Here is a 27,992-nt window from a genome sequence, read left to right as displayed (position 1 = left end):
TTTGTGTCTTTTAGCGTCTCACTGCATTGATTGCAGAATTTCACCTTTTTTTTTTTTATTTTACACTCATTTACAACCTCTTGTCATAAAAAGTATTGTCTCTCTCTCTCCCTTTCTTAGTACTTTCCCTTGGTCAGCCCGTCTTCTCCCTTCTCCTGTTTTATATCCATTCGTCTCTTTTTGGTACTCTTTTCTCTTTTTTTTTCCGGTTCATCGTTACTGAATCCTTATTTTTATTATTGTCCTCTCTACGTACAGTTTTATTTTCCCTTTTTGGTGGCGTGCCTTGTCTTTCTCTTTTGTACATGACTGGATTGGCTAGCTTGGGCCATACTTTAGGTGATTTCTCAATATTACGCTTCAATGCATAAGCCAGCATGTCGACGAATCGTGTGGGTGGCAATTACCCGGCTTTGCACCATAATCATTCCAGATGTTCTTCTCAGGTTTCTGGGCGGCATGACAACCTCTGGTAAAGAACCTAACATCTTGTTTATTCAATGTGCGCTATTCGTCATTAGGTTATTAACTCCTCACGATGTGAATTCGCGATTCTCTTTTTCGTTTAGCGGCTCGTCAGGCCTGGCGGGAAAAAATTACTCTGTTTACTCTTTATTTAGCCATTGCCGGCCTCTTTTGCTTTTGGCTTGAATATGTGTCTACGTTTTTTTGTGATCCGGCCAAAACCTATCCCTACGATACAGTCTACAATCATACCAACTATGCTGGCATCAATGGCTGGGCCGTCAATTGGTCCGATCATGCTGCATCGTCGGCCATGGCCGCTCAAGTCAGTCAGTATGCCGGTTACGATCTGTCGCCCATGTTCCCCAATTTTATGAAATTGCATCGTGACAGTCCCCACGACACTTACAACGATCCTGTGCTTCGACACTGCATCGCCGATGCGGACACCGCCGCCAAAGCCGACCGTTGGCTACAGTACAAACTCACCCACGATCCAGGTTACGTAGCGCAAAACGGTAAATTGGTTTCTTGTCCCATGCCCGATCAACGCAACAAGACCGGTGCGCCTTGCTATTATACCCACGATGTCAATATCGAAACCCAGCAGTTTGGCCTCAAAGGCAAGATAGTCTACAAGCCTAGTTTTGTCGCCAATAATTGCAGCACCATGCCTGCTCGCGGCAGTCCAGGTCGTGCCTACGTCATTCTTGATGGCAATGTGCTCGATGTCACCGATTACCTCGATGCCGCCACCAACATTGTCAAGGTCTCCTTGGATACCTACTCGCGTGCCTTTGCCATGGATCGATTATTTCTGCCCTTGGATTTGAGTGTGTTGCTATTTATCAATTTAGGAAACGACGTCACCGATTATATCCAAGGCAACATTTCCGGCGATCCTCAACTGTACAAAGCATGTTTAAAGACCCTCTTCTTCAAAGGCATCGTCCCCGATAATATTTCCACGGGATGTGCCCGTATCAATCCAGCCTTGTGGGCAACCATGGGATGCGGCCTCATTTATTTCCTCATCAAGATGAATCTGGCCAATTTATCCCGCATCCAATTCATCCAAAAATCCTTGTTCAAATCGGATCCGGAACCTTCGGCGCTAGGTCAACATGCCCAACCTCACACCATTCTTATGGTACCCTGTTACGCGGAACCTTCCGACACCGTCAAACGAGCCATTGACACCCTCGCACGCACCAATTATGACGACGGCAAGAAGCTCCTCCTTTTCGTGTGTGATGGCGTGGTCAAAAATCCTCAGGATACCAAAGAGTCGTATCTGTGCATCTTGGAAGCGTTAGGCTACAGTTCCACGGAACAGCCCGTGCCGCAGGCGTACCTGTCGCTGGGTCAGGATCGTCGCAAAGTGAACTATGCAAAAGTCTATGCGGGCTATTACGAGACGGGACGTAATCGTGTACCGTTCATGATGATTGTCAAGATCGGTGCTGTCAGAGAAAGAAACTCATCGACTCGACCTCCCGGTAACCGTGGCAAGCGAGACTCCATGGCCTTGGTACTGGGCTTCCTTGAGCGATGCATGAATCTGGCCCATCATAGAATGACGCCGCTCGAGTACGAATTGTTCAATCAGTGTTACAACATTCTCGGCATTGATCCTCGTGTTTTCAAATACTTGCTGGTCACCGATGCCGATCTTCAGTTGCAAGCGGATGTTGTGCAACGGCTTGTGTCACGTTTGGAACGGGATCGGCTCATGCTGGCCGTGAGCGGCCATGTCCGACCGGCGAACCCTGAAAAAAACTTTGTCACCATGTTGCAAATTTTCCCCATTTATCAAACCTTCTTTTCCGGTTTGGCCTATGAAGCGTGTCTTGGCAGCGTCACCTCCATCAATGGCGGGTTTGTCATGTACAAGCTGTGGGCCGACAGTCCGTTGATCGACAGTTCCGACACCGTGATTCCCTTGCAGAGTCGTATGCCCACCAGTATTGGTACGTCGACAAAATCGCTGCGATCCAAGTGGCCCAAAGTGAGCGATGAAATCAATCCGTTTGACGACCCTTCTTCCATTAAATACGCGTCGTCTCGCCGTCGAGTTGCGGAGGATGGAGTTATTGTGGACGACGACGATAACAGTATGGATGGCATGACCATCAGCACGCGTTCGGAATCCATTTTATCCTTGACCCCGAATCTCGATGTACGCGCGTGCTGTATTCATCCCACGGTATTGCGCGGATTAACGACCCCCCAGCCGGATACGTTGCACATGAAAAATGTGCTTTTACTCGGTGAAGAGCAGTACTTTGGCATTGTTCTTTTACGTTCGCATCCCGGTCATCGCTTGGGTTTCGAACCTGAAGCGATTGGCTATGCTACGCTGCCTACCAATTTTTTCGCACTTCAAGCGTTGATGAGCCGAAATCTGCGTGCGACTTTCCACAACCAAATCGAGATGCAACGTGTCGCGAGTCAACTTGGCTTTTCGTATTGGGTATTGTCCATCACAAAACTGCTCGATATGATTTTTTCCTTGCCCATCATCGTCTATCTGTACAACGTGTATATTCGATTCTTCATCGGTTCCGGCTTGGCCTATACCATTATTGCAGGCAGCTTTGCGTGTTTGGTGTTGTTGCACTTTGTGTTTTTTATCGCACGACGTCAGTTCAAGTATGTGCTGTGGTTTGCTCTGTACTGTGTTTTCTCCATGCCGCTATTTGCTATTTGGTTCCCATTGGTCGCGGCTTGGTCGAGCGATTATGCCGAACGATGGTACGATGTGTGGCCAACCCAAAAGGGTTACGGCGGCCGATTGCATGGTATTATCGACGACCCCATTTTGGAGCCCTATACGGATCAGGAGTTTGAAGTCGTCAGTGATCCTGACGAGCAAAAACTGAAAACAGAGGACGAAATGGTGTCGCGATTGCGACTGGGTGAGTTTGAGACGTTGGAAGCGGAGCGCGCATACCGTCGCGAACTGGAAGAAGCGGCGGCCCTGGATGCAAATTTTACTGGCTTCACTGGCTTTGCCGGATCGAGAGCTAGCACCATGATGTCTAGACGATCGCAACCGGCTGGTATCACGGATCCCGAGATCTTGCCTTCGCCGCCTGTCTCCAAACTCGTTGATCAACGGTTCCCCTCGCATCAAGTGGGTAATACCAGCGGATTTCAGTCGGTGGCCGCCGTCGTTGACACTTACAGCACAATGCGATCGGGGGTTCCACTGCAAAAGATCAGTACCGTACCGTCCACCGAACATCCAGATCCGTTCTCGGATCCACTGTCTCCGGCCTTGGAAGATCCTTTTGACGATACGTATGCTACGAGCAGTCGGCATCCTTCGCTGAAAGAACATAGATCTCGGTATGCAGGTGGACATCAGCGATCGGGCCCTTCACAGACATCCAACCCAGGCGTGTCCAATGGTTCCGAAGGTGCCAGGTTTTACACTTTGGATATCGACTCGGGGTCACCGCGAGCCACAGTGATCAACAAAAACCGATCATTGAGACACGCACGTTCAGTGTCCTTGACGGAACCGGCGCCGGCACGTCGACGACGGTCGTATTCGGCGGAATCCATTCTGTTGCCTTGCCGTGAACCTGGCGACCATCGTTCGTCGGTGTATTCGACGACCTCCGTAGCCAGTTCCTGTCTCAGCCTCAATCTCGATACCATAGCTTATGACGAACCCATGATTTACGGAGGCGGACCGCGACATATCATTGATGCATCTCATACGCCGGATGGGTCCAATTATTCCGCTCACGGTGATATGATGGAAGGTCGATCCATGGCTCTGCACGGCAACGTTGGTCTCAAAATACCCGAACGCATGAACGCCAATCTTCGTAATTACAATGGGCCTACTCCTCCACTTCCTATCGTGCGGCATCGTACCGTTCAACGTCACCCCTCTTTACATCAATCTTCCACTTCGCATCATCGACACCGTCGTGATCCAAGCAACATCACCATAGACTCCTCTACTACAGCCTCTAGCAGTGCTGGCACTAGCAAACCTAATCACCGACGCCATGTCGGCCCTTGAAAACATCCTCATTCCATCCCACTCCCTCTCATCCTCCATTTGTTTTTCCACCGTTTTCTTTTCACGTCAACGATCTCTGTGTCATTTTTTCTTATTATTTTTTCACATACATAGTTGCCTACCAACCTAATTGCACACACTAATTTGTAAATTGAATCATTTTGTTTTTTATTCCTGTAAAAACAACACACGGACAAATTTTTCATAAATTGACTGTTTAAAACGACCCAAAATGTTCGCTTTATTGATAATGCCGGTAGTGAATGAGAAAAGGAATGATTTGCTCTATGATTGATTGACTTGTGTGTGTATGCAGGTGTGTGTGTGTATGCGTGTGAATGGTTTGGCTCGTGTCATACACACTGAACTCATGATGAAAAAAATGCTAGATATAGGGCCTGGTTCGTTTCGCCATCTGTCTGTATTTCATTTGACAAGCTTGGCTTGATCGTCCGGTGTTCAGTTCCCGCGCCACGTCATGCCAGAGACTACGCCCTTTGTGGGCACGAAGGCGGAATGTTTCGACGATTTCATACAGATGGATTTGCTCTTCATATGCCCATGGCCCTGTTTTCAGGCCCGGTTGCAAGGTGACTCGCCATCGTGAGCGACACTGCGTGGGGGATCGTCCTTGCACCATACTGGCGACTTTGCTCCATGAGATTCGATTGTCTTTCTCTTGCACGCGGTTCACAGCAAACAAAAGTTCGCGATCTTCCTGATCGGACCATTTACCGGCCTTATACAAACTTTGTTTCCACACTCGTCTACAGTGATCCGGCGTGCGGTCAGGAAGATAGGACTGGCTAATTGCTATCCAGTTGTGACCAAACATAGCGACCCCTTCTTGAAGCAATTCTCGCTCGGCCTCGGAAAATCGTTCCCCCTTTTTCACATTATTCCGCGACGGCAACGTATCTTTGCGAGATTGCCCTGTTGTTCTTAGAATTTCGTCGTTTGGGCCATTTCTTTCATCCCGGGACTTTTGTACTGCGTTAGGTTCTTCTTGGGTCCATCTGCCACTCTTGATCTTTGGAGTAGCCGAGGGTTGAGTATGCAATGATGACGTGGCAATAGGTATATCGGAAGTTGTTGTGGAGGGATTTTCATCGACCGCAGGTGACGACGATGGGTTGGAGATGGAAGCTGGGGCGTCCGCGGTGGACGGGGTATCTTTGGAGGTAATCTGTAAGCTGCTATCCTTGCCGGCGGTGATGTCGACTTTTCCATCCAACCAAGCAATCATCAGTTCTGCTACGCTTCGTTTCCACTCGCCATAGGTTTGGTTGGGTTGACGCTCAATGTGAAAGAGAATATCCAATACTTTGACGCCCTGACCGTAAAACATGTTGTAGCACATGGTTTCGTTGCGACCAGGTAGTTCGGCGGCGATGCGAGCCCAGTTGCCACTGTAGAGTTGCGTCAACTCCCAGAACCGACGAGTTTCTTCGGGTGACCAGTGGACGTCCTTCTTCAAACCGGGATCGACCTTGTTTTTCCACATGTAAGCACACATGAACGGGGTTCGACCGGGTAATCCTTCGGCTACGGTTTTCCATTTTTGACCATAGATCAAGGTGCGACGCAATAAGAGATTGCGTTCTTCGTCGGTCCAAGGGGCAGCGTTGATGTACGGTTTCAAGACCCTAACATATCGCATGCGAATCCAGTGGGGACTGCGATCTGGCAGCAGCTCGTTGGCGATCTTGACCCAACGATGACGGTATTTTTCTACGCCTTGGCGGATCAATTCGTCTTCCTGTTCCGTGAACGGTGCTCGGGAATATTTTGGATTAAGGGAAAGACGCCATAAATTGGCCAACTGTCGCGAGGAACGTCTGGGTAGATATTTGTCTCGAATCGCAGCCCAGTGGCCTTCACCCAATTCTTGTACGCCTTGAAGCAACAGTTGCCGTTCTTCCTCATCGAGAGGTCCTCTGCGTATGCTGGGATCCAGCATGTCTTTCCACCGAATTTGAACCGCATTCGGCGTTCTTTCTGGCAGACAATGTTCGACCGCAGCTTTCCAGCGTGGTCCATTATGTTTCACGTAATCTTTCAGTAACTTGTCTTCGGCCGGTGTCCACGGTTGTCCTTGCAAAGTGTAAATGCATCGTTTCCAAGGTAATACAGCTCGCAATGACCCAGGTCGAGTAGCGAATATTCGAAAGTAGGCATAAGATGTTCTCAAAACATTCATTCCACTAAAACGAATCTCACCGGTTGAAACTCCACACACGATGTTCCTTTATCCTGTCCAAAGTGGCTTGGCTGGCTGTCTATCCCATCCTCCTTGTCATCAACAAAATCTAATTTTCTCATATCACACCAAGCTATCAAATTATCTGTCTTTTTTTCATTCATGCTTCGATATAATCGACTTAAGGATGTCTGGCAGAAAAGGAAAGATAATTGGCGCTCTGTAATGGCTTGTGTTGCACAAAGACCTTCCCTTTCCAGCAGTGATCCCTCGCAATAGGGTATTTAAATTTTCTATTTTCAAAGCGTGATCCGAATCCACATGGGCTGACAACTCTGCTATAAATCGCCCAAGAGAAAGGGTGTATGATATTTTGGTTCATTTGGAACCTTTTTTTCCCTTTTTTATTTTTATTTCTGTAAGACTTGGCGTAATAAGGACTTGACATACGTTAAAGGAACTAGTGTGAAAGATACATGTGCTGAAGCATGTTGATTTTTGGATCTGCTGACCCCATGACACCCAGGTTTAATGGCATGGCAAGTTGAGCAATGACACTCCGCCTTACATTAGCATTTTTTCTTTCTCGTTTTCACGTGCTGAATAACAGCTGCCCATTTTCATTGCAGTCATCTTGTATTCTAGCTCCGTGCATCTCTCTTTTCTGATTCTCTTTTCTCTCTCAAAAAAAAGTTTTCCATCGCTTTTAGGTCCAAGCACAACAGGATCAATATTCAATGGATCTTTCCAACGCTGTCATGGATACCTTGCAGGATCCTCTGAAACATGCGGTGGCTCCCTTGCTGACGGCATTTTATAACCTCTTTTATCTTTTGTACAATTATTTGGTACAACCATGGATGGTAAGCCATAATAATATGGACTGTGTGATTGCATACTGCATAGTTCTTCTACATCAATTGACCTGTTACAGAGGATATGGCGCAGAATCAAGCACAACAAGCCTGAAAATCGGCTGCTTCACTCACTGCGACATGCAGATGATTATGAATCCTGGCGTACCCAAGCTCAAGAACTTGATAGGTAAGTGTTGTATATGCTTGCTTTGCACATTGGTTTGTAATAACTTTGTTTCTAGTCTTTTACGTAAGCGTGATTCTTTTTTTTTTTTTTTTTTTTTTTTGGGTGAGATGAACAATGACATGACGAAAATTGATACAATACACAATACACAGAAAATGATCTTTGGAAGTCGCAACCTGTGTCACGACTGTACGACTACAAGTTAATTTCATCGCGGCTTGAGCATCTGCAGAACGCTCGTGCATCCGACGACGTGGAATGCGTCATTTATCTATTGAGAGGCGGCTTGCTCCGAAATTTTGGTGGCATTTGTGAGAGGAAATTGTTCTCTCATTCATACTATGGGTAAATCATTTGGTTACTGCAAGCCCTTCGCCACCGATATCTAATTTTTTAAAAAACCGTTGACACTTGTAGAACCAAGAATATCGTGGAAGAGTATATGGACGAAGTTGTAAAGCTCATTGAATACATTGAAAGCAAAAGAGGCTTTAATCAGCAAGCGAAGTTGAAGTTTTTCAGTGACAGTCGGCAAGGTTTTGGCTGCTCAGCTCTGGTTCTTCAAGGCGGCTCCGCTTTTGGTATGTTTTGCAAAAAAAAGAAAAATGAAGAGCATCCATTGAACTCTTTACGCTTGTGTTTTTGCCGCCTCTTAGCATTGTACCATTTGGGCGTGGTCAAAGCGTTGAATGAACAAGGTTTATTACCACGTATTATTAGTGGTACAGCGATTGGCGCCATGATTGCTGCATTGATCTGCATTCATACAGACGATGAATTGCCGGTGAGAAGTATATTCATTACGACAATACAAAGACATACGTAACTGATACAGGTCTTACTTAGCATGTCCTTCAACCGGATGGGATCAATCTGACCGCATTTTCCAAAAAGACAGATCAAGGGTAATTCTTTAATGCAAAGTCGACCACGTCTATTGGTAACATATCTATTTCAGGCACATCAGAAGACGTATTACACGATTTTTAAAGCATGGTAAGCCAGTACCAGCTTTTTTTTCTATATCATCGGTATAGTTCAATTGATGATGGTTCGGTTTTAAAAAAGGTTACTTGATGGATATGAAGGTGCTTCAAGAGTGCGTTCGAGCCAACGTGGGCGACTTGACCTTTGAGGTAGTTTTTGGGACTGTTGATTATTTATACTGCATTGGATTTCAACGGTGGATTGAATTTTCCAGGAAGCGTACGCACGATCCAACCGTGTTCTCAATATCAGTGTATCCTCAAGCCGCACCCAAGAAGTCCCTCAATTGCTGAACCATTTAACAGCGCCCAATGTTGTAAGTCAAACCGTCCGATACGGATAAGCTAGTGAGAGTTGACGGAAAACAAACTAGTTGATATGGAGTGCTGCATGCTGTTCTACTGCTTCTGTGGGATTATTTGAAAGCTGCGATTTGCTGGCCAAGGATAAGAATGGCAACGTTGTAAAATGGAATCCATCAGGTACGTCTAAAAAGAAAATGTCTGCCTCGCATAAAAATAACTGACAAATCAAAATTCACAGCTGTCAAGTGGAATCAATGGTCGGAAGCGTCACCAACGGAAAGGTAAAGAGAGCTCCATTGTCATCACCAACACGAGGCTGACGAAATATGATAGTGAGACACCACTTTACCGACTCTCGGAATTATTCAATGTGAACCATTTTATCGTCTCGCAGGCCAGTCCATATATTATCCCTTTTATTTCCAAGGCCGATAACCTTCAGCATGCCTCGCTGTGGAATAAACTAGTGTATGTCGCTGCTAGTGAATTGAAACACCGACTATACCAGGTAATTCATGGTGAGGTCTTTACTTGTCTAAAGATTCTTTATCTAAACCGTTATCTTTTTTTTCCCTTTTTTCTAGTTGAATCAGCTTCACTTGCTGCCCCGCGTTTTCCGGGGACTCATTGAGCAAAAAATGTCGGGCAATGTCAATATTGTTCCCCATTTAGCACTTTCGGTAATTCATGCAACCCATGCTTGTGACACGATGAGAGATGATCATAACATTGATTTGACGTTAGGATTACAATATCTTGTTTTCCAATCCAACACATGCATCGCTCGCTTACTGGTAATTTATGAACCCCACAGCAACAAAATGGGAAAACATATTCACATGCTTTTTACGTACAACGCCAGGATTATGCATGGAGAACGATCCACTTGGCCTTTGATTTCCTTGATCAAGGCAAGGTGCATGATTGAATTGGCACTCGATCGAGGTAAAAAAATACATATAACGTTTATCCAGATGTTCAAGCATAGATAACCTCTAAATGTTATATAGCGGTTCGTCGACTCAAAGCCATGAACGTGGAAAAACAACCTATTGTCATTGAGCCCAGTGCTGTAGAGACCAAAAAGCGGGCCCGATCCATGCACTAAATTCATTCAAACCATGACAATAATACATAAAATGTACTTCCTTTTTCTTATTTTATTTATTTCTATGATGCCATGGCTCTGTTTTTCCATCGTTGAAGGATATCTTTCCATTTCTGATACGCTTCCGATGGCACCAGGTCATCTAATAGTGCCGCATAGATTTAGTGTTGGTTAGTCATCGTGATTGCGAGACCACGAGATATTTTACCTTCAGTAATGGCATGACCCTCTATGCCATATCTCTCTATTAAATAGGACCAAGTTTTGGTCGATACAATAACGACATCCGTAGTGTCAACAGAGTAGGGATTGAATCGCACAGAAAGTCGGATCGATCCATTTTTGACGCGATAAGGTTGATGATCGATCTTTTGTTCGGGGGCGGCGGTGCGCCATCCTTCGATAAACAGTTCCCACTGAACGATCCAATCGGCCGTCACGAAGCGGAATCCTTCTTCGTCCTTTATCATACGCTGTGGCGTATCTGCCCAACGAAGATACCGCTCATAACGACGAATTTCCCGCAGAGAATTGATGTAGCGGGCTGTTTCGGTCGAATAGAGTGCTTTCGACCATTGCTGGCAAATGGACGAAGCGAAATATTGCTCAGCAGGATCGGCGTCAAGGCCACCCAACTGGATGAAAATACAATGGAAGAAACTGTGAATAAAGCAAATCACAAGTCAAAGGAATTTCTACTTACCCAATCTACGCAGATCTGACAGAATAGTTCGGCCATATTCAGTTTGACAAAGACGTCATGGCTTCCTTGTCGAGAGTGGAGGCGAGCATGCCGATCACAGACTAGTAGGTCAGGTGATGAGAAGGATTTTGCATATGGGTTGGCATTTCAATCTGTTTTTTTACCTACGGCGTGGCAATGATGATCAACGCAGACAAAGATATTCTCCATGCCAGAGACGTGACAAAATTTGCAGGTGATGTGCTGCCACCGGTCCATTTTCACAGCCGATATTTCCGGCCATGGATCGTCCAAGCGATATCTGCTCAAGTGACGACAGGCGGCGCGGCCAAATTCATGACGGGTACATTGGATGTAAAGCCGTCGGTAAGTCTGTGTAGGACAATTGTAGGTAATACCGTGATCTGTACGACACAGTCGCTTCCACAAGGAATCCACTCCACCCAGCGGTAGTAATTTTCGACTACAACTGGCCAACCGAACAATATCCTTGGCGCCAAGATATTCAGCTATGCAGATGAGAAGGTCAAGGTTCAAAAGATCAATATTCATAGGGAACAAAAAAAAGAGAGGGAAAGAATGATGCAAAGAGGAAAAAAAATGCGAGAAATGTTGGATCAAGTATGAAATGCTCCTTTCTCGGACTCTTACATAGACCACAGATTGATTCATCGTCGGCATTCCTTATTCTGTAAAAAGATATGATGATAGAAGTATTTATTATATGACGGCATTGTTTTTTTCAGATTTTTTCCCTTTTTTTTTTCTTCTCTTTTTTTTTCTAAGACCACGCAACGTCCCGCCGTGGTTTTTTAAAAGACAACACATCCTTTTTCATCTGTCAACATATCATTGTAACCACTAGTAACTAATTGATTTACGATTTTCGATCGATTCAACCCAACCGAAAGGCGATATAAATTCAAGGGGAAGAGAAATAAAAATAAAAAAAAGGGTAGGAGAGAGAAAAAAAAAGAGAAAGTGATAATGAAGGAAAAAAAAAGAATAAACACCCACTATTGCCGCCAACCAGCATTTAGTTGCATCAATGTTAATACGGCATCCATGGGGTAGTCACCACCACTTCCTTGTTGCTGTCGTTGCTGCTGCTGTTGCTGTTGTTGTGACTGGCTCCCTTCAGATTGTTGTGAGCTATCTTTTTTCACCGCCGAGGAGGACGATTCACCTTCTTGCTTTGTGGCCGGCTGCGAGTTGTTGGCAGACGCAGCGGCGGTGGCGGCGGAATGAATGCTGGAGCTCAGTAGCGCGGCCAATCGGTCTTCGGGTCTTGTGGAGTCATGCTGCATGGGCGTCGACGTTTCAGATGAATTGGGGGAGGAGGAGGTACTGAAAGTCTGGGTGGGGAGTTGGTAGTCGGTGGAAGTGGGATTCTCCGTGGACGCTTGTTGTTGCTGCGGTTGATATTGTTGAAGTTGTTGCAAGAAATCCAGAAGTTGAAGGGACAACTGTTGCGATTTTTCCTGCGCTTTCGCTGCCGAGCCAACATTGCTGTTGCTTAGTAATTTGGCCGCCGCCGTAGGAGATAAAGCGCCCAAATTGTTGCAAAGCATGGATAAGTAGTTTGTCTCATGCAATGCTTGCAATTGCTGAGCATCAAGATGTGGTTGTCCACCGGCTAAATCCAGATTGCTCGATCCACTGTCACTGTGACCCCCGCCCGTGTTGGCTCCAATGGCGCCATTCACTGCTTGTTTGCGACGTTCTTTTTCTTTACGCTTTAATTGCCGCTTTAAGAATTCCTCCTCGATCCAACGACGCTTGTGTTCGCTGTCGTCCTTGCCAAAAAGTTTATGCGCACGCTTGTTCACACGGCATCGCAAATCGTTGTCCTTGTCTATGAAAAGAGAACACATGATACCCCGTTTAAAAAACGTTGTCGCGCACTGTCTACGATGATGTGACTGAAAATAAAAACGAATTCTTACTTCGTTCCTCGTTTTGTTCTCTCCATCTTTTCTTTCGTTCGCGGTTATCTGCTCGTACCTTGAAAACCAAAGAAAAAAAAAAAAGGAAATGAATAGGCGAAACGCTTGGAAAGGAGTAGAGTTTTTTTCAGTGGGTACCTTTTGGTTGATCAATTCTCGTTTCAACATTTCCGCTGTGATTTGTGTGGTGGAGGATGAAGGAGTATTGGTGTTTGATACAGCTTGTTGAGAGGAAGAGGTGGCCTGATTGGCGGCGGCGGCGGCAGCGGCTACGGCAGCGTTGTTGGGATCAAAGTTTGCAAAAAGCTGATGATAGTTGCTACCGTTGGCCATGGCAGCGGCGGCAGCTTGAGCAATGGCCTGAACCTGAGCCGCATTAATTTGTTGAAGCTGGGTGCTGGTAAGATTTAATCCGTTCAGATCGGCGCCCGCGGTAGCAGCATTCGTTGAAAGACTAGCAAGGTGCGTATTGGTATTCTCTGCTGCCGGTGAGGCAACAGCAGGGGAATTCGTCTGAGTCTGGTCCGTCGACGTGGCTTGTGGTGATGCTTCCGATGGTGGTGGTTGTTCCTTCGGTGGCTGCTGCTGCTGCTGCTGCTGCTGTTGTTGTTGTTGCTGGTTTTCGTTGACTTTGGATGGTTCTTGGTCTTGTGGCTGTTCTACCTTTTTGACTTCTGATTGGGACTGGGCGGGGGGCAATGGGTGTTCCTGTTCCTGGTGCTGCTGCTGCTGCTGCTGCTGCTGTTGTGAGTCAGATTGAACGTCAGGTTGGGTTTCAGGTTGTGACTCCTCCTTGGCCTGCTCTTCTTTCACGTCCTCCATGTCTTGGTCAGACAAATTTTCTGGCGCTTCTTGTTCGTCGACCGATTCCTCTTTTTTGATAACTTGAGACTTTTCTTCCGAATGGGCAGGTAACCGCCGCTGCTCATCCTCGGAAGCTTGGGATGATAAATTTTGCTCCATCGTGAGACTGCAATTTGGCAAACAATCAGAAATGAAAAACAAGGCCAGAAAAATTATCCAAAATGAAAAAGATAGAACAAAGTCATTAAAACTTGTACTTTCCATAACCACTTTAGAAACCCCCAAAAAGCAGGCCATTTACCTTGTCAAAACTATCACAGTCCAGAAACTCCAGTGCAAAGAAAATGCTTAAAAGGACGAGCAAGGCCCACTTGTTTGGTCGTCACACACGTCACAACCCAAACTTGTTCGGAGATTAAATAAATCGATTCTTGGCCACAGGGCCCTTGACCAATCACAGCTCCAAGGACAAAACAAGCTCCTGTGTGGAAGCTGCTTTCTTTCACCTGGTCCTTCATTCGATGCCTCCTAGAGCACTTTGCTAGCCTTGTTTTCTTTTTGGAAATAATTTTTTAAATAATATACATGACACAGTCAAAGGCCATCTGTCATGAGTTGTGGTATATACCCTATTGCTGTTTATAGTAGTCTTGCTAGCAATCGAATGCTTGTAAACCCATCCAATGACCAAGGTCGTATCGGAAAAAAATGAATCAAGTATTCCTTCAAGTAACCCACCCAGATTGCTAGATAAACTGCCAATCTTCCCAACTCTGTGTATAAGAAGAAAAGAGTAGCTTTAGTCAAATATAGACCGCGAATCAAGCCGTGTGAAAATTAGACAATGCAACTGTATATCAAAAGAATGATTGTTTCGAGCTAAGGAAATCAAGGAACTGAATATAGCCATGTTACAATCAATGTCACATAAGTTCAGATACTCACTACACCAGCAACCCTGTTTTTTAAAGAAAGAAAGGTTACGTATGCCTTTTTTTTTAGCAAGAATCGCCACCGTCATCAGGCAAAGTGCTAAAATGCAAAATAGGAGATGCTTACCATATATGGCATATGATGGACGAGAATAATGGCGACTTTTGCAATTGAGTATGTTTTCACAAGCCATTTTTGAGAAAAAGTGCGAGCAAATGTCACTAAGATAGATTGCATCATGTATCTTTTGTTTTTTGCCCTGAACAATGACATGGTCCTTCCGTTATCGTCAGGAGAGTCATATGCACAAACCAATCATCGTCTCAGTCACTGCGTGGGCGACTGATGAACAAATCTTTCTGCACCCAAAAAAGGAACTTAAGTAAAAAAAGAAAAGGACCACAAAATAAATCACCGCCTTTTTCCGCTGCATATTGCTTTGAGTTACCTTTGGTTGAAAAAGAAATGAAAGCCTGGAATTACTTATCCTCGGGCTGGACGAATTTCGCCTTGCCCACCAACATTCAAAAACGACTTTATAAATTCCTACTGCGGAAAGCCATTGGTCAGTTCTTGACCAATGAACTCGATCTCGATAACTTTGACATTGAACTCGTCAATGGCTCTGTCGAATTGCGAGATCTAGACCTTAATCTACAGGTAAAACATTATCAGCCAGTGCTATCATGGACCCTCCAACTAACTGTGAATCGACCGCTTTCCCAGACCCTGAATGAGTGTATAATCGATACCCCATTTGAACTGGTGGGAGGACGGGTGGCAAGCATAAGCGCATCCTTGCCGTGGGCCAATTTTTGGAGCGGAGATATCGCTCTCAAGATGCATGGTCTGCATTTGACGATTCAACCAACGAAAAAAAGACCCAAGCCAAAGAGTAAGCCAATACCTTTTTGTCACCACACTCGTTCGGATATTCAGACACTGACTTTTTGTGTGTGCGTGTGTGTGGATAAAACTATAGCCCAAGCAGCTGACGATGAATCGCCTATAATGTCATCCTCGCTCCATTTCGCTGATGATTTTTTAAGGACAGAAATGGAACCTGACCAAAACCAAGAACTTCGGCAGTCCATTCAACAGCTGCATGAACAAGAAGATACTCAGGACACTATGGATATGGACGTCGAAGGTCTTCAAGTGTTGACTCGTGTGATAGACAAAATGCTCGCCAAAGTCAAGATTGACGTTGTGGATACTCTTGTCCGCATCAGTCACACATCAGCTGCTTTAATGCCACCTGATCGCCACTCACCTACCATGGCCCCAGTGCAAGACCGTTACTATCTCGATATCCATATTCCAAAGATTGCATATTTTGATGAAACGCCCGATTTTGTGAATCACTCATCAACCGCGCAACCACCACCCCCACCACCGCCCTCCGCTTCGGTCGCGGAATCCAGTATCCTTCTACCGCCCACACCTAACCAAACTGTCAAAGTGATCACATTTTCTTCCCCCACCATCTCCATTCGATCTCATTGCCATTCGCAAACCGCTTCCCCCATACCTGACTATCATTCTATGGGTAGTCACAACAACGAGAGCCCCACGGTTCACCTGGACGAAGAGGATTTGTCACAAACCGAGTTTTATGAAGCTGAAGAACGACATAGTTCGTTGTATCAATCATCTCTACCCTTCACTGACACCATGAGCCATCCCACATCTCGCACTCGTACTACTTGTTCAGAAATCCCTCCCAGACCTTATGACGCTCTCCTTTTCGCCAGTCTTGGCACCGACGACTTTATTCGGTTGACCCTCCGTCCGTCTTACAATTATCCATCTGCCACTGTGGATCCGACCTCGGGATCGGCTATCAAACAAATTGAATTGTTGATTAGCCATATACGAACCGTGACCACCCCTCGTCAAATCGCCTTTCTTCTTGAACTGTTCAATACCATATCCGATACTCTGCCATCATCTGTCAATGCTACTGATAGTCAATCGAACACTCAACCGTCCATGCGTCGAGAAGGTTCTCGAGACAACTTTACTCAACAACTTGACCAGTTAATTTATCACCCACTGCCATCCGATCCTTCGCATGATTCCCTTTTTAATACCTTCAAGAAGCCGGACTTCACTTCACTGCCCGCACGTTCCTCTCCCCAAGTGCCAACCACCGCATCGAGCTTGTCCAGCTCTGTTCATCCTCCGCGTGGCACATCTTCCCCTGACATCAAATTCAAATGCCAAATATCCAAATTCGAGTCCTTCTTCTTGTATGACGATGACCCAGACTCATCGCACAGTCAGTGGACGAACACGGAATCCACGCCAGCCACTACGGTCAGTCACTTGAAGCTCGCGCTCCATCAGATGATTGTTCGCATCCAACGGTTTCCGACCAACGAATCCTCCTCGTCCGCTCCAACTCGACCTCCCTCTCATCGTCCTCCACGCTCTTCCCCGTCCGACATGAAATATCCGAACCCATCTTCCTCCGTTTCTGCTCTGTCATCTGTCATTGATTTCCGTATATCGGACATTAGCTTCGATGAATGGATTAAAAGACCCAACTCATCCACGCGTGGACGATCGTTTACAGAGAACCATCCTTCCTCTTATCAAACACGTTACGACTGCTACAACCCCGTGCTTGAATTCGATCGATCGATTCGCCAAGATTACAATGATGATGTAGAGTTTCCGTGCTATGCTCCCCATCTATCTCGCGGAAACCACCATACCAGTAGAGTGGAAGCAATCCGAATACGAATGGAAACCAGTCAATCAAAGGAGACAAACCGGTTTATGCATGGTAAAAAAACAATGATCATGAGTGAGTGGTAATGAGACGGAGAATGCTAATTGTGCCAACTCTAGCGACATCGATGGAACAGGAGACCAATGCCGACCTGCAACCATTCACATTGCATGTGGATCCTCGCATACTGGATCGACTGGAAAATTATATTGACGCTGTTATGCACGTCAACGATAAGCGAAAGCAAGAGGACAAGCCTGAAAGCAATAGGTAAAGTATATCCCTTGTTAATGGCCCATGACAAAAAAAAATAACCGGGTATCTAGTCACCATGGCTATGGCCAAAATATTTGCAAAGATTTGGATTTAGCATCGCAACGTCATCGGCAACGGAAGAAATCTCGCATACGGTGTGCATTTATCCGTGTGTTGCTTTATGTGCCGGACATGAGTGATGCGACGAGTCGAGAAACGGTCGTCAGCGATCGTATTCACGCCGACTTGTTGAGTGTGGATCTGAAAAAGATAACGGCCACGTGGAGTTCGATCTGCGATGCACCGGATACCCCAGGAGAAGACTGTTCACCACTCGGGCCACGGGGTGCTTCGCCATACCAACGATTCCAAAATACCCAATTGGATTCCGAACCTCAACAACAACCCATCAAAGTGAATGTGGAAATCAACTGTATCAATGTATTTATGAAGTCCTGTGACGGTAAGACAGCCTCCAGACCTTTTGCAAGTGACCAAGATCATCTAATAGTCGTGAACCGTCGTCAGATGAGTTGACTCGTTGTTGGTTTACCGCCAAGACCATTGCTCCGGAGCAAGTGGCTCGATCAAATGCGTTTTCGACCTCGCTATCACCGAGTTTTGAAATCACGCTGCGATCGTCGGGCTTGAATCCGATATCCTCGGCGAGACCTGGATATTTTGGTGCTGGATCCGATATTCCCTCCAATTTATTCGATCATTTGAATCGAAACGAAGCATTTGACGGCGAACAAAAGCTGCATGTCCCCATGGAAGATCAAGCCGACTCGGCCATGATGTTCAAGCAAAGAACCGTGGAAACTTCGGTAAATTACACCAAGCTTTGTCACTTGATTTCAGTTGATGGCAAAAAGGAAGAAAGAGGCTAATACCGGTACAGCTTGTAGTGGTGAATTGCTATTTCCCAAAGACAAGGATGCTGTTGCAGAAAAAAGTATGGGACACGGTTCAAATTGTGCAGAATGATCTTTTGCTGTGGCAACCTCGATTTCTGGCACGGTTACCGATCAACCCCCCCTCGCCTTCCAACTACCAAGATGCATCCAGTGATACGTATTCGGAATACCACGGACTGGATTCGATGGAAGGCATTCACCCCATGAAGGCATCCAGTATTCTTAGTCAGAGCCAGGAACGTTTAGGTCCACATCAACTGGCTCAGGAGTCAAGCCTACTAGCATTGGTCGCTGTGATCGGGGATGGTAACAACAATTAGCCAAAAAGACATGTGATACAACACAGTATACTCATACGACGTATTTGTAGCCGTGTGGGATCTCTGCTATCCTGTCGACTCTGAAACGGATGCGATCTATCGGGCCCATTTGTCAGAATTCCGATATTTTGCGGTCATCAAACATTTGGGCATGGTAATCATTTATATCATAACCGTGCGTAAAAAGTGCATTGATGTGTTGACCCAAACGTAGAACGAAAATATCACCACTTTAGACATTGACGAACTTACACTGGATGACATTTCCGACAGTTACCATGCTGTCCCTCTCTTGTATAAAACAATACCAAAGGTTATTAATGTAAGTAAAAAAAAAAAGTTGAAGCTCTCCTTTTTGATGAAGGAACTGTAACTGATTCTTTTTTCTTCTCAAGGTTAAACGAAACACACCAATGGTATCTTTATTTTCGCGTCTCATCACGAATCCCGATCTGAACAAGCAAACGAAAATGACGAGTATTGTGGTTTGCAATCTGTGCCATCGATTTAACGGGGATGCCAGCTTTATCGACAATCTGGTGTCATTCCAAAAAGCACCGGATAACGTAAGGGACATTTGTTGTAACTATGCAGGCACGCGTTCCTCATTTTCGTATTTTTTGTCAGATGGTATTCATTGACCCGCCCGCTCAATACATCAAAGTCTATGCCCACGTCCTCGATACATCGATCGATTATAAACCATTATATATTCCATCACGGGGCGTGCTGGTGATAGACGATTTTCGAGTACGTATATAAGCATTGTTCTGATGGCGTTTTTTTCTGATAGCGTTGTTGAATCGTGGGTCTAGGTTGTTACGGGGTTGACTCTTGGACAACCAATCATTGATGTGCAAACGTATGTTCAGAATATCGAGCTGCTTCTGATAGATGATGTGGCCGAATTGAATAAAGCCTCGGACACGGCGGGAATGGAGCATCAAGCACCCAAGAGCATGGATGCTCGAAAGTACTGGTCCAGTTTGGGTTTATCCTGCGTCCTGTCAATGAAACACCTTGAAACTCGGGTCAAGATCAAAGCCGACGATGCAATACGAGCCCCCAATTTTGATATCCATTTGGTGAACAACATTATTACTTTGGAAGGCTGTGCCGATTCTTTTCAATCGTTTCTCAGCTTCATTACCTATATTACCAACGATGGAGATCGCATGCATTTAGCGAAATCGAAAAAAGAAGACGGAGTATCCTCTGCAGATGAGCCACCACGACCTCACGAGGAGAAAAAGAGGCAGAAATCGCATGTATCAATGACCACCGCCAAAAGTGAAAACATGTTGGCGAGCGTCGATGAAGACACGTTTCGTCATATCTCGGATGCGCGACATGTGAAACGAAACGAGGCGGCTAGACCCCCCAAGGAGTTGAATATTTTGGAAGGCTATTACTCGAATCGCGGAAAACCCACGCCCAGTCCTCCGACCGGGTCCATTACTCATCTCAGCAGTTTTAGCCATTTAGCCCGTCGACCGCCCAAGCCGCGAAGACGGCATGCGCCCAAGCCCAGTGACGATAAAATCCGCGTCCTCGCCACCGACACACATCAGTTGGAGTTTGTGGAAGATTATTACAGTACGAACAAGAGAGCTCATGTCAAGAAGTCGGTGGTAGATGTGCGCAATGCGCTCGTGTCGGTGCGAGTGAACGACTTTGACATTTTATGGAAGTTGTTCGATGGGTACGACTGGGCCTACATTCGTTCCAATCTCACCAACCGATTTTACGGAGAACCGACGGTGAAACCGACGCAAAGCACTTCATCTTCCACCACCACGCGGTATGGTAGTGGCGAACCCATGTCACGTACCAGCAGTGTGGACAGCGGACCATCCATCCGATCAGGCCATCGCCCGTCGTCCTTTATTCCGCATACACCGTCATTCTCCGTGTCGTCCGACTTTAGCTTTGAATCGGTACGTTCCGATGGAATAGCACATTCGGACGAACGAAGAAATTCGTACCCTAGTCAGGCGCCGCCCCACGTATCGCCTGATGCCCGATCGTATCGTTCGTCACGCAAACACAAGCGATATGGACAACGCTCCCGTCAAGCCAAAGTGGAAATCCGACTACTCGGAATTTCAGTAGATTTCGATCTGATGCCAGCGACGGAGCAAATTGGATTTCATTGTTGGTTGACCGTGCGCGATGTGGAAATCATTGATAATATTGAGACATCATCGTGGAAGATGTTTCTTGGTTACATGCGGCCTGATGCGTCGGCGATCCCTCGCGAAAGAGATTCCAATATGGTGGATGTCAGTATCACTGGTATTCGTCCGGTGACACAAGATCCAACGCAAGAACTTCGGCTCAAAATCAAATTACTGCCTATTCGACTGTACGTGGACCAAGACGCACTAAACTTTCTCGTAAAGTATTTTACATTTGACAAGTCTCATTTGCGATCGACCGCCGCCACCAATGACGCCATTGCTCGCTTTCAAGAGCCATCAGTGGACACGCGCCACGATCCATCCGCTACTGATGATGGCGCATTTTTCCGTAAGATACCATGTTCTCCTTGGGATAGAGATTAGCACGTCAAACTAAACCCTTTTTGGATAGAACATGTGGAGATTTATCCCATTACGCTCAAAGTGGACTACAAGGCCAAATACATCAATTACGGCAATATCAAGGAAGGCCAACTTTTGGAATTGATCAATCTGTTCAACCTGGATGGGGCGGAAATGAAATTGACCCATATTCGCTTGACAGGTGTAAAGGGAATGTCACGATTGGCGGATAAAGTAGGACAAGAATGGTTACCGCACATTAAGAAAACCCAAGTCCCGCATATGGTGTCAGGCGTTGGACCTATGCGATCCATCGTGAATATCGGCAGTGGTGTAGCTGATCTCATTCTATTACCTTATCAGCAGTACAAAAAGGACGGCCGCATTGTGAAAGGTTAGTTGCTTTTCTTTTGTCACACAGATTATCCATTCTTCAGTGTTGCCCTTTCATTGACGGGTTATCTGAGCGTTTCCTTTTCTTATCTGATAATCCGTTGTGCAACGTTTCCTTTTTTTGATGCATATCCGAGATGGTTTTTTTATTTTTCACTCGTTTTAACTAAAGATTTGAATCAGGTATCCAAAAGGGCACCCAATCCTTTGCCAGAGCTACGGCGATAGAAGCGATCAAGCTAAGTGCTCGATTTGCATCGGGAACGCAAGTCATCTTGGAACATGCCGATGGTTTACTGTCATCCGGAACGCCGTCTGTCGACTATGCTATCACGGAAACAGCTATCAGTGGATCACCCGACTCGCAGTTTGTCTTTGCCCATTTAACGGAACGGGATGTGACCGATGCTGACACGGCTGGTTCTTCCAGTGGGAAAACAGCGGGTGGCCGTGTGAGCAAGTTTGCTGATCAGCCAAGCGACGTGTCTCAGGGATTCCAATACGCTTATCAGAGTCTAAGCAAAAATCTGGGTTCGGCAGCTCAAACCATCTTTGCCGTGCCGACTGAAATCCGCGACCGAAGTCAAGGCCAAGGCAACGCGGCAAGGACCGTCATCAAAGCCGTACCCGTGGCCGTCATCAAACCGATGATTGGATTAACGGGAGCCCTTCAAAGCGTATTGATGGGTCTTCGTAACAGTATTGACCCGGTCATGCGACTGCAAAGTGAAGACGTAAGTTGCAATTCTCTGACCTACAGTGATACACCAGAAAACTAAACATTGAAATATAGAAATACAAAAGACGAACATGAGGTGGGCAATTTCATTACTCTCCACTTACTGTATTTTATTCAAGTGTGATCTTTCCTGCAATTTATTTATACGCTTAATATTTATTTATTGGTTATCGTTATTGTTCTTCGTATATCTCCATTTCATCATCAACATCAAACTTGCTTGATTTTTTATGCTCGGGAAATCGAGTATTTCGTAGATGAATCAAATGAATCAGAGTTCAAAGTCGGATGAACGTTAATTTGGTAAATAAGGAATTAGTCTCTGCTTTGCAGTTGAGCTTCCAAACGCCGATTGGGTGGCGCAAGGATCGGCCCGTGTTTCCGTATGACATTCACTGTGGCTGAATATAACTTCCCCAAAGAGGATACGAGATCTCATTTTACAAAGCGAATTTTTCCTTTGGGTAGATCATAGCCGGAAGGTAGAACAATGTTGCGCCCCCCCCCATTGTCTCGAAATCGTTATTCGCGCATAAAACGGGACAATCTTCGGTTTTTACTTTGTTTCACCGCATGTTCCTTTCCTCGTTTACCACCCTGAAAACAATCGAAAGTTCTATCCAAGGGATTGTTAGGAAGCACGATGTGGCTGCTTTCTCAAGGTTGCTGAATTCAAAAGAAAAGAACCGGGAAGTGTTTACGTACGAGTATATTTTGTTTAAGGGTTTACGTACAACATTCACTGTGGCTGAGTATAGCTTCCTAAAGCGGATACAAGATCCCATCCTACACATAAAAGACAGGACAAACCCCCAATCCTTGCTTTGTTTCATCACTTGTTTCTATTCCTCCTCAACCACCATGCAGATAATCGAAGATATGTCCGGGAAATTCTCGAGAAGCGCAATGTCGTTGTTTTCGCAAGATCGGACAGCTGTATGTACTCGAAAGAAGTAGTCAACTCGTTTTGCGGGTGATTGTGTATGAACAGCCCTAACCCGTTTTTATAGCCGAGTGCAAACAAGCCATAGCTTTGTTGACGGAGCTCGGTCATCCACCTTATGTCATGGACATGGACCTAGATCGTAAGAGGTGGCCACGGCACATAACTAGCTCATGAATTAATTGTTGGTTTTCAAATAAAAGCCGAAGGGGGTCAAGTCCACCATTTCCTCCAGTGGTTTTCCGGCCAGGATACGGTGCCAAACATTTACATTAAGGAACGACATATTGGTGGATTGGATGCTCTGAAGCAGCTTCATGAAACCGGTCAATTGCAAGCTAAGTTTTAATAACATAAACACCCATTATATTTGTCTCAGGATTTAGTTTCACCATGTATGATATGAAATGAATTTTCTGGATTGGGTGCGATAAAAATCGTCCGAATGGAAAAACGAATACACAGTTGTTGCTTAGATGGAGGAGATAGAAGGTGGAGGAGATAGAAAATTGTTTGTATCTTACTGTATAAGTGGACGCTGTACTTGTCTTGCGTATGAACTACAATACCGTATGGACGGGAATAACAAATTGAGAGTCCATGAGATGAGTGTGGGAGTGATTTAAATAACTCGGAGTGCCATATTAGGAGCAAGGGTCGTGTATTTCAACAAACTCTAGGTTATTCATGACCATTTGGTACAGTGTTCCCTCGATAATTTCACGGCCAAGGGGGGGGGGGGGTCAAGTGCCTTGAAAATATTGAGGTGTTGAAATTAACGAAATTCGGCATAAATATGTTCCGGATAAACCGGAGTGTGATTGGCCCATATTGCACGTTTTTCCAGGCACAAATGGAACGTTGTGTTGTATGTAGCCAAATTGCAGGAAGCGAGGCAGGTGTTAAAGAGCACCAATGATACGGTCAGACATGCTCAACTATTTTGTGTAACTATGCATTTTTAAGTTCGTTTAGGCAACGTGTGTGCTCTTCAACACGTACGAAAAATTGGCCTTGCGGTTGGCGAATATGTTTGTGCTCCTCATGACGTATAGGCTCATTGTTTTGGTTAGATCAAGTCTGTGTGGCGCATGTATGCAATCCCGGTCATCGATTAGCAAGTCGCGTCAGGGTGCTATTGACAAATTTTCGGAACCCGTCGGTTCCGAAAGATATTAACAGTGGATACCTTTATTTTCCAAGGCCATAATAGGCGAGATGGTGATATATCAGACACTTGCTACCACTCTTCATCACCGTCGTAACGTAATGTTACTGTCGTATTTATTCATTTCAGAAACAAACCGAAGTAGTTATTAGGTCCTCAGACCTCCAGTTTATTAACGCTCAGTAAAAGGGATGCGACACGGATGCCGGTTCCTAATGGGGGAAACGAAAAACTGGGCGGTCGATTGAACCCAAGCCGCGTTCTTTTTTTTTTTTTTTTTTTTAAAAAAAAAAAAAAAAATCCTGGCTAAACTGAGATTCAACGGCTTGCTGATCGGGATTTGCAATGCAAGTCATGGCGGACGGAACGTGGCAAGAGCCGTCAAAATGTGGTTTCTGTGGCGGTCCTAAAACACATGTTGAATCAACGAAAGCCTGTCAATCGGTCCCCATCACAGAAGTGAGCCAGCCACTGCAAGAGTGAAAAAAAAAGAGACTTGTGTCATAATCGACCAGAGATCAAAGGCTAATATGGAAATACCTAAGACGAATGCTAGGTTTCACTGTTTCATTACTGCATTCATTTAAGGTTATCTCTCTGCAATCTGATTAATTTTCGTGACCTTGTCTTCGCAAACGCGACATCTAAGTAAATAGGGCGCTTTTTTGATTTGTTATGAAGCATGCCGTAGATGCATCTGGTAAAAAAAAAGTAGGACGATGGCTGATGTTATGAGTTGTAATTATATTAGACGGTGTTGAGGATGGTTCTGTGCATTGCAGGTGAGCCGCCGATCGCCGAGTCGGGTTAGACAAGGATCGGGGGCATGTTTATGTATGACCTTTACCGTGACTGACTTTAACTTACCAAACCGGATACGTGATGTCATGCTGACACATAAAAAGCCAACAGGATGGTATCGACTTTTTGCTTTGTTTCATCCACTTGTTTACTCCCTCACTAACCACCATGGCGGTCGAAGAATATGTCCAAGAACTTATTAAGCAGTACGATGTCGTTGTTTTCTCAAAGTCATATTGCCGTATGTTATCATCAGAACTGGGCCAACCCGTTTTGCGGGTGTGCGTGAGTGTGTGCGTCTGAACAGACCTAACATGCTTTATAGCCTATTGCAAACAAGCCATAGCTTTGCTGACGGAGCTCGGTCATCCACCTTTTATTTTGCAAATGGACCAGACTCGTAAGTATGACCACCACGAAACATGGCTATGTCATGAATTAATCGCTCTTTTTCAATGAAAAGCCAACGGGGATGAAATCCAGGATTACCTCGAGCGGTTTTCCGGTCAGCGTACGGTGCCCAACATTTTCATTAAGCAGAAACATATTGGTGGATGTGACTCTCTGATGCAACTCCATGAATCAGGTCAATTGGAAGAAATTCTTTAAATAAAATTATGACGCTGGGAAATTGAAAACACAGTTGTTGTTTGATGGACGAGATGGAAAACTATTGTATCTTCATAGCGGTCACCGTACTTGTTTTGCAAACGAACTGAAAACACCACATGGTTAAGGATAACAAAGCGAAAGTTCATAAGAGAAGCGTGGGAGCGATTTAAATAATTGAGATGCTATATCGGGAACAAGCTCACATTTCAACATACGTGGATTACTCACACGCATGACCCTCTGTAACAGTTAACAAAAATAATAAATGCACACGCCTTTTATTTTCTGCAATAGACAAAACCTCGCCATCGAAAATCACAACTGTAGTATATAATAGAAATATAGTATATAATAGAAACTTGGCTCTCGTCCCATTTGTTCTAGTCTTTACCCTACATTGAACACGTAATTCTGATAAAATTGAATCGGGAGACATAGGGCTTCTTTTCAGCCGCAATAAAGTGCGTCTCTCTTCGATGTATCCCAACCATTGTTGATCTTGCTGCATTAAACACATGTGTGACCTACATATCGGAACCCTCGGTTCCGAAACTCGCCAATGGCACCCTGTCCCGGCCTGCCAATCAATGACAGGACTTCGCGAACCTGAGATGCGAACAATGGATACCTTTTATATCCAGGCTTAGATATGATGTCTTGAGGTATGTAATTTTGCTACTACCTCATATGGTTGTGCTGGTATAACGCAATTGTCGATTGTGTGCATCCCTCAGAAGCAAGGCCTTTTGCAGGTAGTTTGGGTCGGTAAATCTACTTGCAAAGACATAAACTAGGGGGATATCAAAGGAGGACAACTTGTTGGAGCAGATCAACCTGTTTATGAATCCGGATGGGGCTGCAGTAAGACTAATTTATAACCGCTATTTGATAGGTGTTGCGGTAAGAGGATAAAGTAGGACAAGAATTGTTGACCGAGATTAAAAATATCAGAGTGTCGCATAAGGGTGTCTGGCGTCGGACCGTATTTATACATCGTGAAGATTTGGAATGGTGCGGCTGGGGTATTTCCGCTATCTCGTTTAGCAGAGCAGAAAGTACGAAAAACGTATGAATGATTGGTGGCTTTTTTCTCTCACAGAATATCTTGTGGTCAGCGTTGCCTTTTGATTTACGGCTATTCGAAAATTTCCTTTCTTGTCAACTTCCCGTTTGCGTCAATTCCCATTTTTCATTGCTATTCCGATGATTTGCGAGTTGCCCTTTCCTGTTTTTGATGGTTTCGTCGTACAGAGCTCCGTTCTTGTTTATGCTCAATCTGATGGTTTTTCTTTTTTCAATTGTTTAATTGAAGATGTGTATCATGTATTCAGTAGGTTACATCTCGTTCGCAAGAACTAACCAATAGAAGGTATCCATGTGAGTGCTCAAACATTAAAGAAGATGCCGATGGCATTCCGTTGACCATGCTAAAGTACGTTCAAAACAGCGCTCAGTAGATCACCAGACCCGCTGTCTGTTTATGCCCCATCTAATAGGATGGGATGTGACCATTACCTTCTGCGTGGGATTAAAAACAGACGGTCAAGTGAAAAGGTGTCGCTGATAAGACCAAGCGACATTTCGCGATAATTCCTGTCCAGGATTTAAACTTCAGAGACTCAAACCATACTTGGCGTATCGACCGAGATTCGCGATGTAAGTCACGGCGGACGGAACGCGGCCAGAAGTGCCATAAAGCTGAACCTGTGCTTGTCATCAAACTCATGGTTGGCTCACCGGGAGCTCTCCCACAGATCTTGCTAACAGAATTGAGCCGGTAATAATGCGACAGCAAGGGTAGAAATGGAAACTTGTATGGAATCTGACCTCTATCTATCAATATGTATGATTACAGCCGGAGACCAAAAACAATATGGAAATACCAATGATGAACATTAAATTTCCCCATTTCATTAGTGTATTTTCTTAGTAGTTATCTATCTGTAACTGTTTCTTGTTTATTATTTATTTATTTTGATTTCCGTGAGCCGTTGTTTGTCTCAATCTTGACCTCTAAATGAATGAAATCT

The 27,992-nt window shown here is 45.2% G+C and overlaps 8 protein-coding genes across 8 annotated transcripts; 5 read left to right on the top strand and 3 right to left on the bottom strand.

The window, feature by feature from the left end:
* The first annotated feature begins 15 nt into the window (after positions 1 to 15).
* BYT42DRAFT_300109 (chitin synthase-domain-containing protein) lies at positions 16 to 4,697 on the top strand. Its single transcript, XM_051562907.1, has 2 exons — positions 16 to 472; positions 570 to 4,697. Exons 1-2 carry the CDS (start codon positions 364 to 366, stop codon positions 4,502 to 4,504), a joined length of 4,044 nt encoding a protein of 1,347 aa, XP_051424571.1. The 5' UTR covers positions 16 to 363; the 3' UTR covers positions 4,505 to 4,697.
* Positions 4,698 to 4,700: 3 nt separating this feature from the next.
* On the bottom strand, positions 4,701 to 6,885 carry BYT42DRAFT_565987 (uncharacterized protein). The gene has a single exon (XM_051567916.1). The coding sequence runs from the start codon at positions 6,702 to 6,704 to the stop codon at positions 4,890 to 4,892; it is 1,815 nt and encodes a 604-aa protein (XP_051424570.1). The 5' UTR covers positions 6,705 to 6,885; the 3' UTR covers positions 4,701 to 4,889.
* A 455-nt stretch (positions 6,886 to 7,340) lies between these two features.
* On the top strand, positions 7,341 to 10,202 carry BYT42DRAFT_565984 (uncharacterized protein). Its single transcript, XM_051567915.1, has 17 exons — positions 7,341 to 7,567; positions 7,639 to 7,748; positions 7,804 to 7,811; positions 7,901 to 8,093; positions 8,166 to 8,329; positions 8,405 to 8,532; positions 8,595 to 8,653; positions 8,707 to 8,744; positions 8,817 to 8,884; positions 8,950 to 9,051; positions 9,109 to 9,217; positions 9,279 to 9,321; positions 9,374 to 9,548; positions 9,625 to 9,720; positions 9,785 to 9,834; positions 9,903 to 9,985; positions 10,051 to 10,202. The coding sequence occupies exons 1-17, from the start codon at positions 7,442 to 7,444 to the stop codon at positions 10,146 to 10,148; spliced, it is 1,650 nt and encodes a 549-aa protein (XP_051424569.1). The 5' UTR covers positions 7,341 to 7,441; the 3' UTR covers positions 10,149 to 10,202.
* Positions 10,203 to 11,403, bottom strand: BYT42DRAFT_644104 (uncharacterized protein; the record flags this gene model as incomplete). The annotated part of the gene is made up of 4 exons (XM_051572631.1): positions 10,203 to 10,290; positions 10,357 to 10,783; positions 10,852 to 10,952; positions 11,016 to 11,403. The coding sequence occupies 4 exons, from the start codon at positions 11,401 to 11,403 to the stop codon at positions 10,211 to 10,213; spliced, it is 996 nt and encodes a 331-aa protein (XP_051424568.1). The 3' UTR covers positions 10,203 to 10,210.
* A 296-nt stretch (positions 11,404 to 11,699) lies between these two features.
* BYT42DRAFT_300079 (uncharacterized protein) lies at positions 11,700 to 13,527 on the bottom strand. The gene is made up of 4 exons (XM_051562906.1): positions 13,522 to 13,527; positions 12,936 to 13,376; positions 12,798 to 12,855; positions 11,700 to 12,706 (listed from the first exon to the last, which is right to left on the bottom strand). Exons 2-4 carry the CDS (start codon positions 13,128 to 13,130, stop codon positions 11,868 to 11,870), a joined length of 1,092 nt encoding a protein of 363 aa, XP_051424567.1. The 5' UTR covers positions 13,131 to 13,376; positions 13,522 to 13,527; the 3' UTR covers positions 11,700 to 11,867.
* Positions 13,528 to 14,948: 1,421 nt separating this feature from the next.
* On the top strand, positions 14,949 to 22,715 carry BYT42DRAFT_565980 (uncharacterized protein). Its single transcript, XM_051567914.1, has 15 exons — positions 14,949 to 15,194; positions 15,261 to 15,429; positions 15,517 to 17,325; positions 17,391 to 17,541; positions 17,598 to 17,989; positions 18,055 to 18,353; positions 18,428 to 18,749; positions 18,814 to 18,917; positions 18,978 to 19,085; positions 19,159 to 19,329; positions 19,391 to 19,513; positions 19,579 to 21,292; positions 21,356 to 21,700; positions 21,883 to 22,433; positions 22,493 to 22,715. Exons 1-15 carry the CDS (start codon positions 15,000 to 15,002, stop codon positions 22,511 to 22,513), a joined length of 6,474 nt encoding a protein of 2,157 aa, XP_051424566.1. The 5' UTR covers positions 14,949 to 14,999; the 3' UTR covers positions 22,514 to 22,715.
* A 534-nt stretch (positions 22,716 to 23,249) lies between these two features.
* On the top strand, positions 23,250 to 23,918 carry BYT42DRAFT_565979 (uncharacterized protein). The gene is made up of 3 exons (XM_051567913.1): positions 23,250 to 23,374; positions 23,449 to 23,523; positions 23,585 to 23,918. The coding sequence occupies exons 2-3, from the start codon at positions 23,505 to 23,507 to the stop codon at positions 23,728 to 23,730; spliced, it is 165 nt and encodes a 54-aa protein (XP_051424565.1). The 5' UTR covers positions 23,250 to 23,374; positions 23,449 to 23,504; the 3' UTR covers positions 23,731 to 23,918.
* Positions 23,919 to 25,490: 1,572 nt separating this feature from the next.
* BYT42DRAFT_565974 (glutaredoxin) lies at positions 25,491 to 26,160 on the top strand. Its single transcript, XM_051567912.1, has 3 exons — positions 25,491 to 25,591; positions 25,676 to 25,750; positions 25,814 to 26,160. The coding sequence occupies exons 1-3, from the start codon at positions 25,519 to 25,521 to the stop codon at positions 25,957 to 25,959; spliced, it is 294 nt and encodes a 97-aa protein (XP_051424564.1). The 5' UTR covers positions 25,491 to 25,518; the 3' UTR covers positions 25,960 to 26,160.
* The last annotated feature ends 1,832 nt before the right edge of the window (positions 26,161 to 27,992 follow it).

Source organism: Radiomyces spectabilis (genome assembly GCF_025331425.1).
Source record: "Radiomyces spectabilis strain NRRL 2753 chromosome Unknown BYT42scaffold_5, whole genome shotgun sequence".
In the NCBI taxonomy this organism is placed as follows: Eukaryota; Fungi; Mucoromycota; class Mucoromycetes; order Mucorales; family Radiomycetaceae; genus Radiomyces; species Radiomyces spectabilis.
The sequence above is the reverse complement of the archived record's forward strand: the minus strand, read 5'-3'. Positions and strand labels throughout refer to the sequence as shown.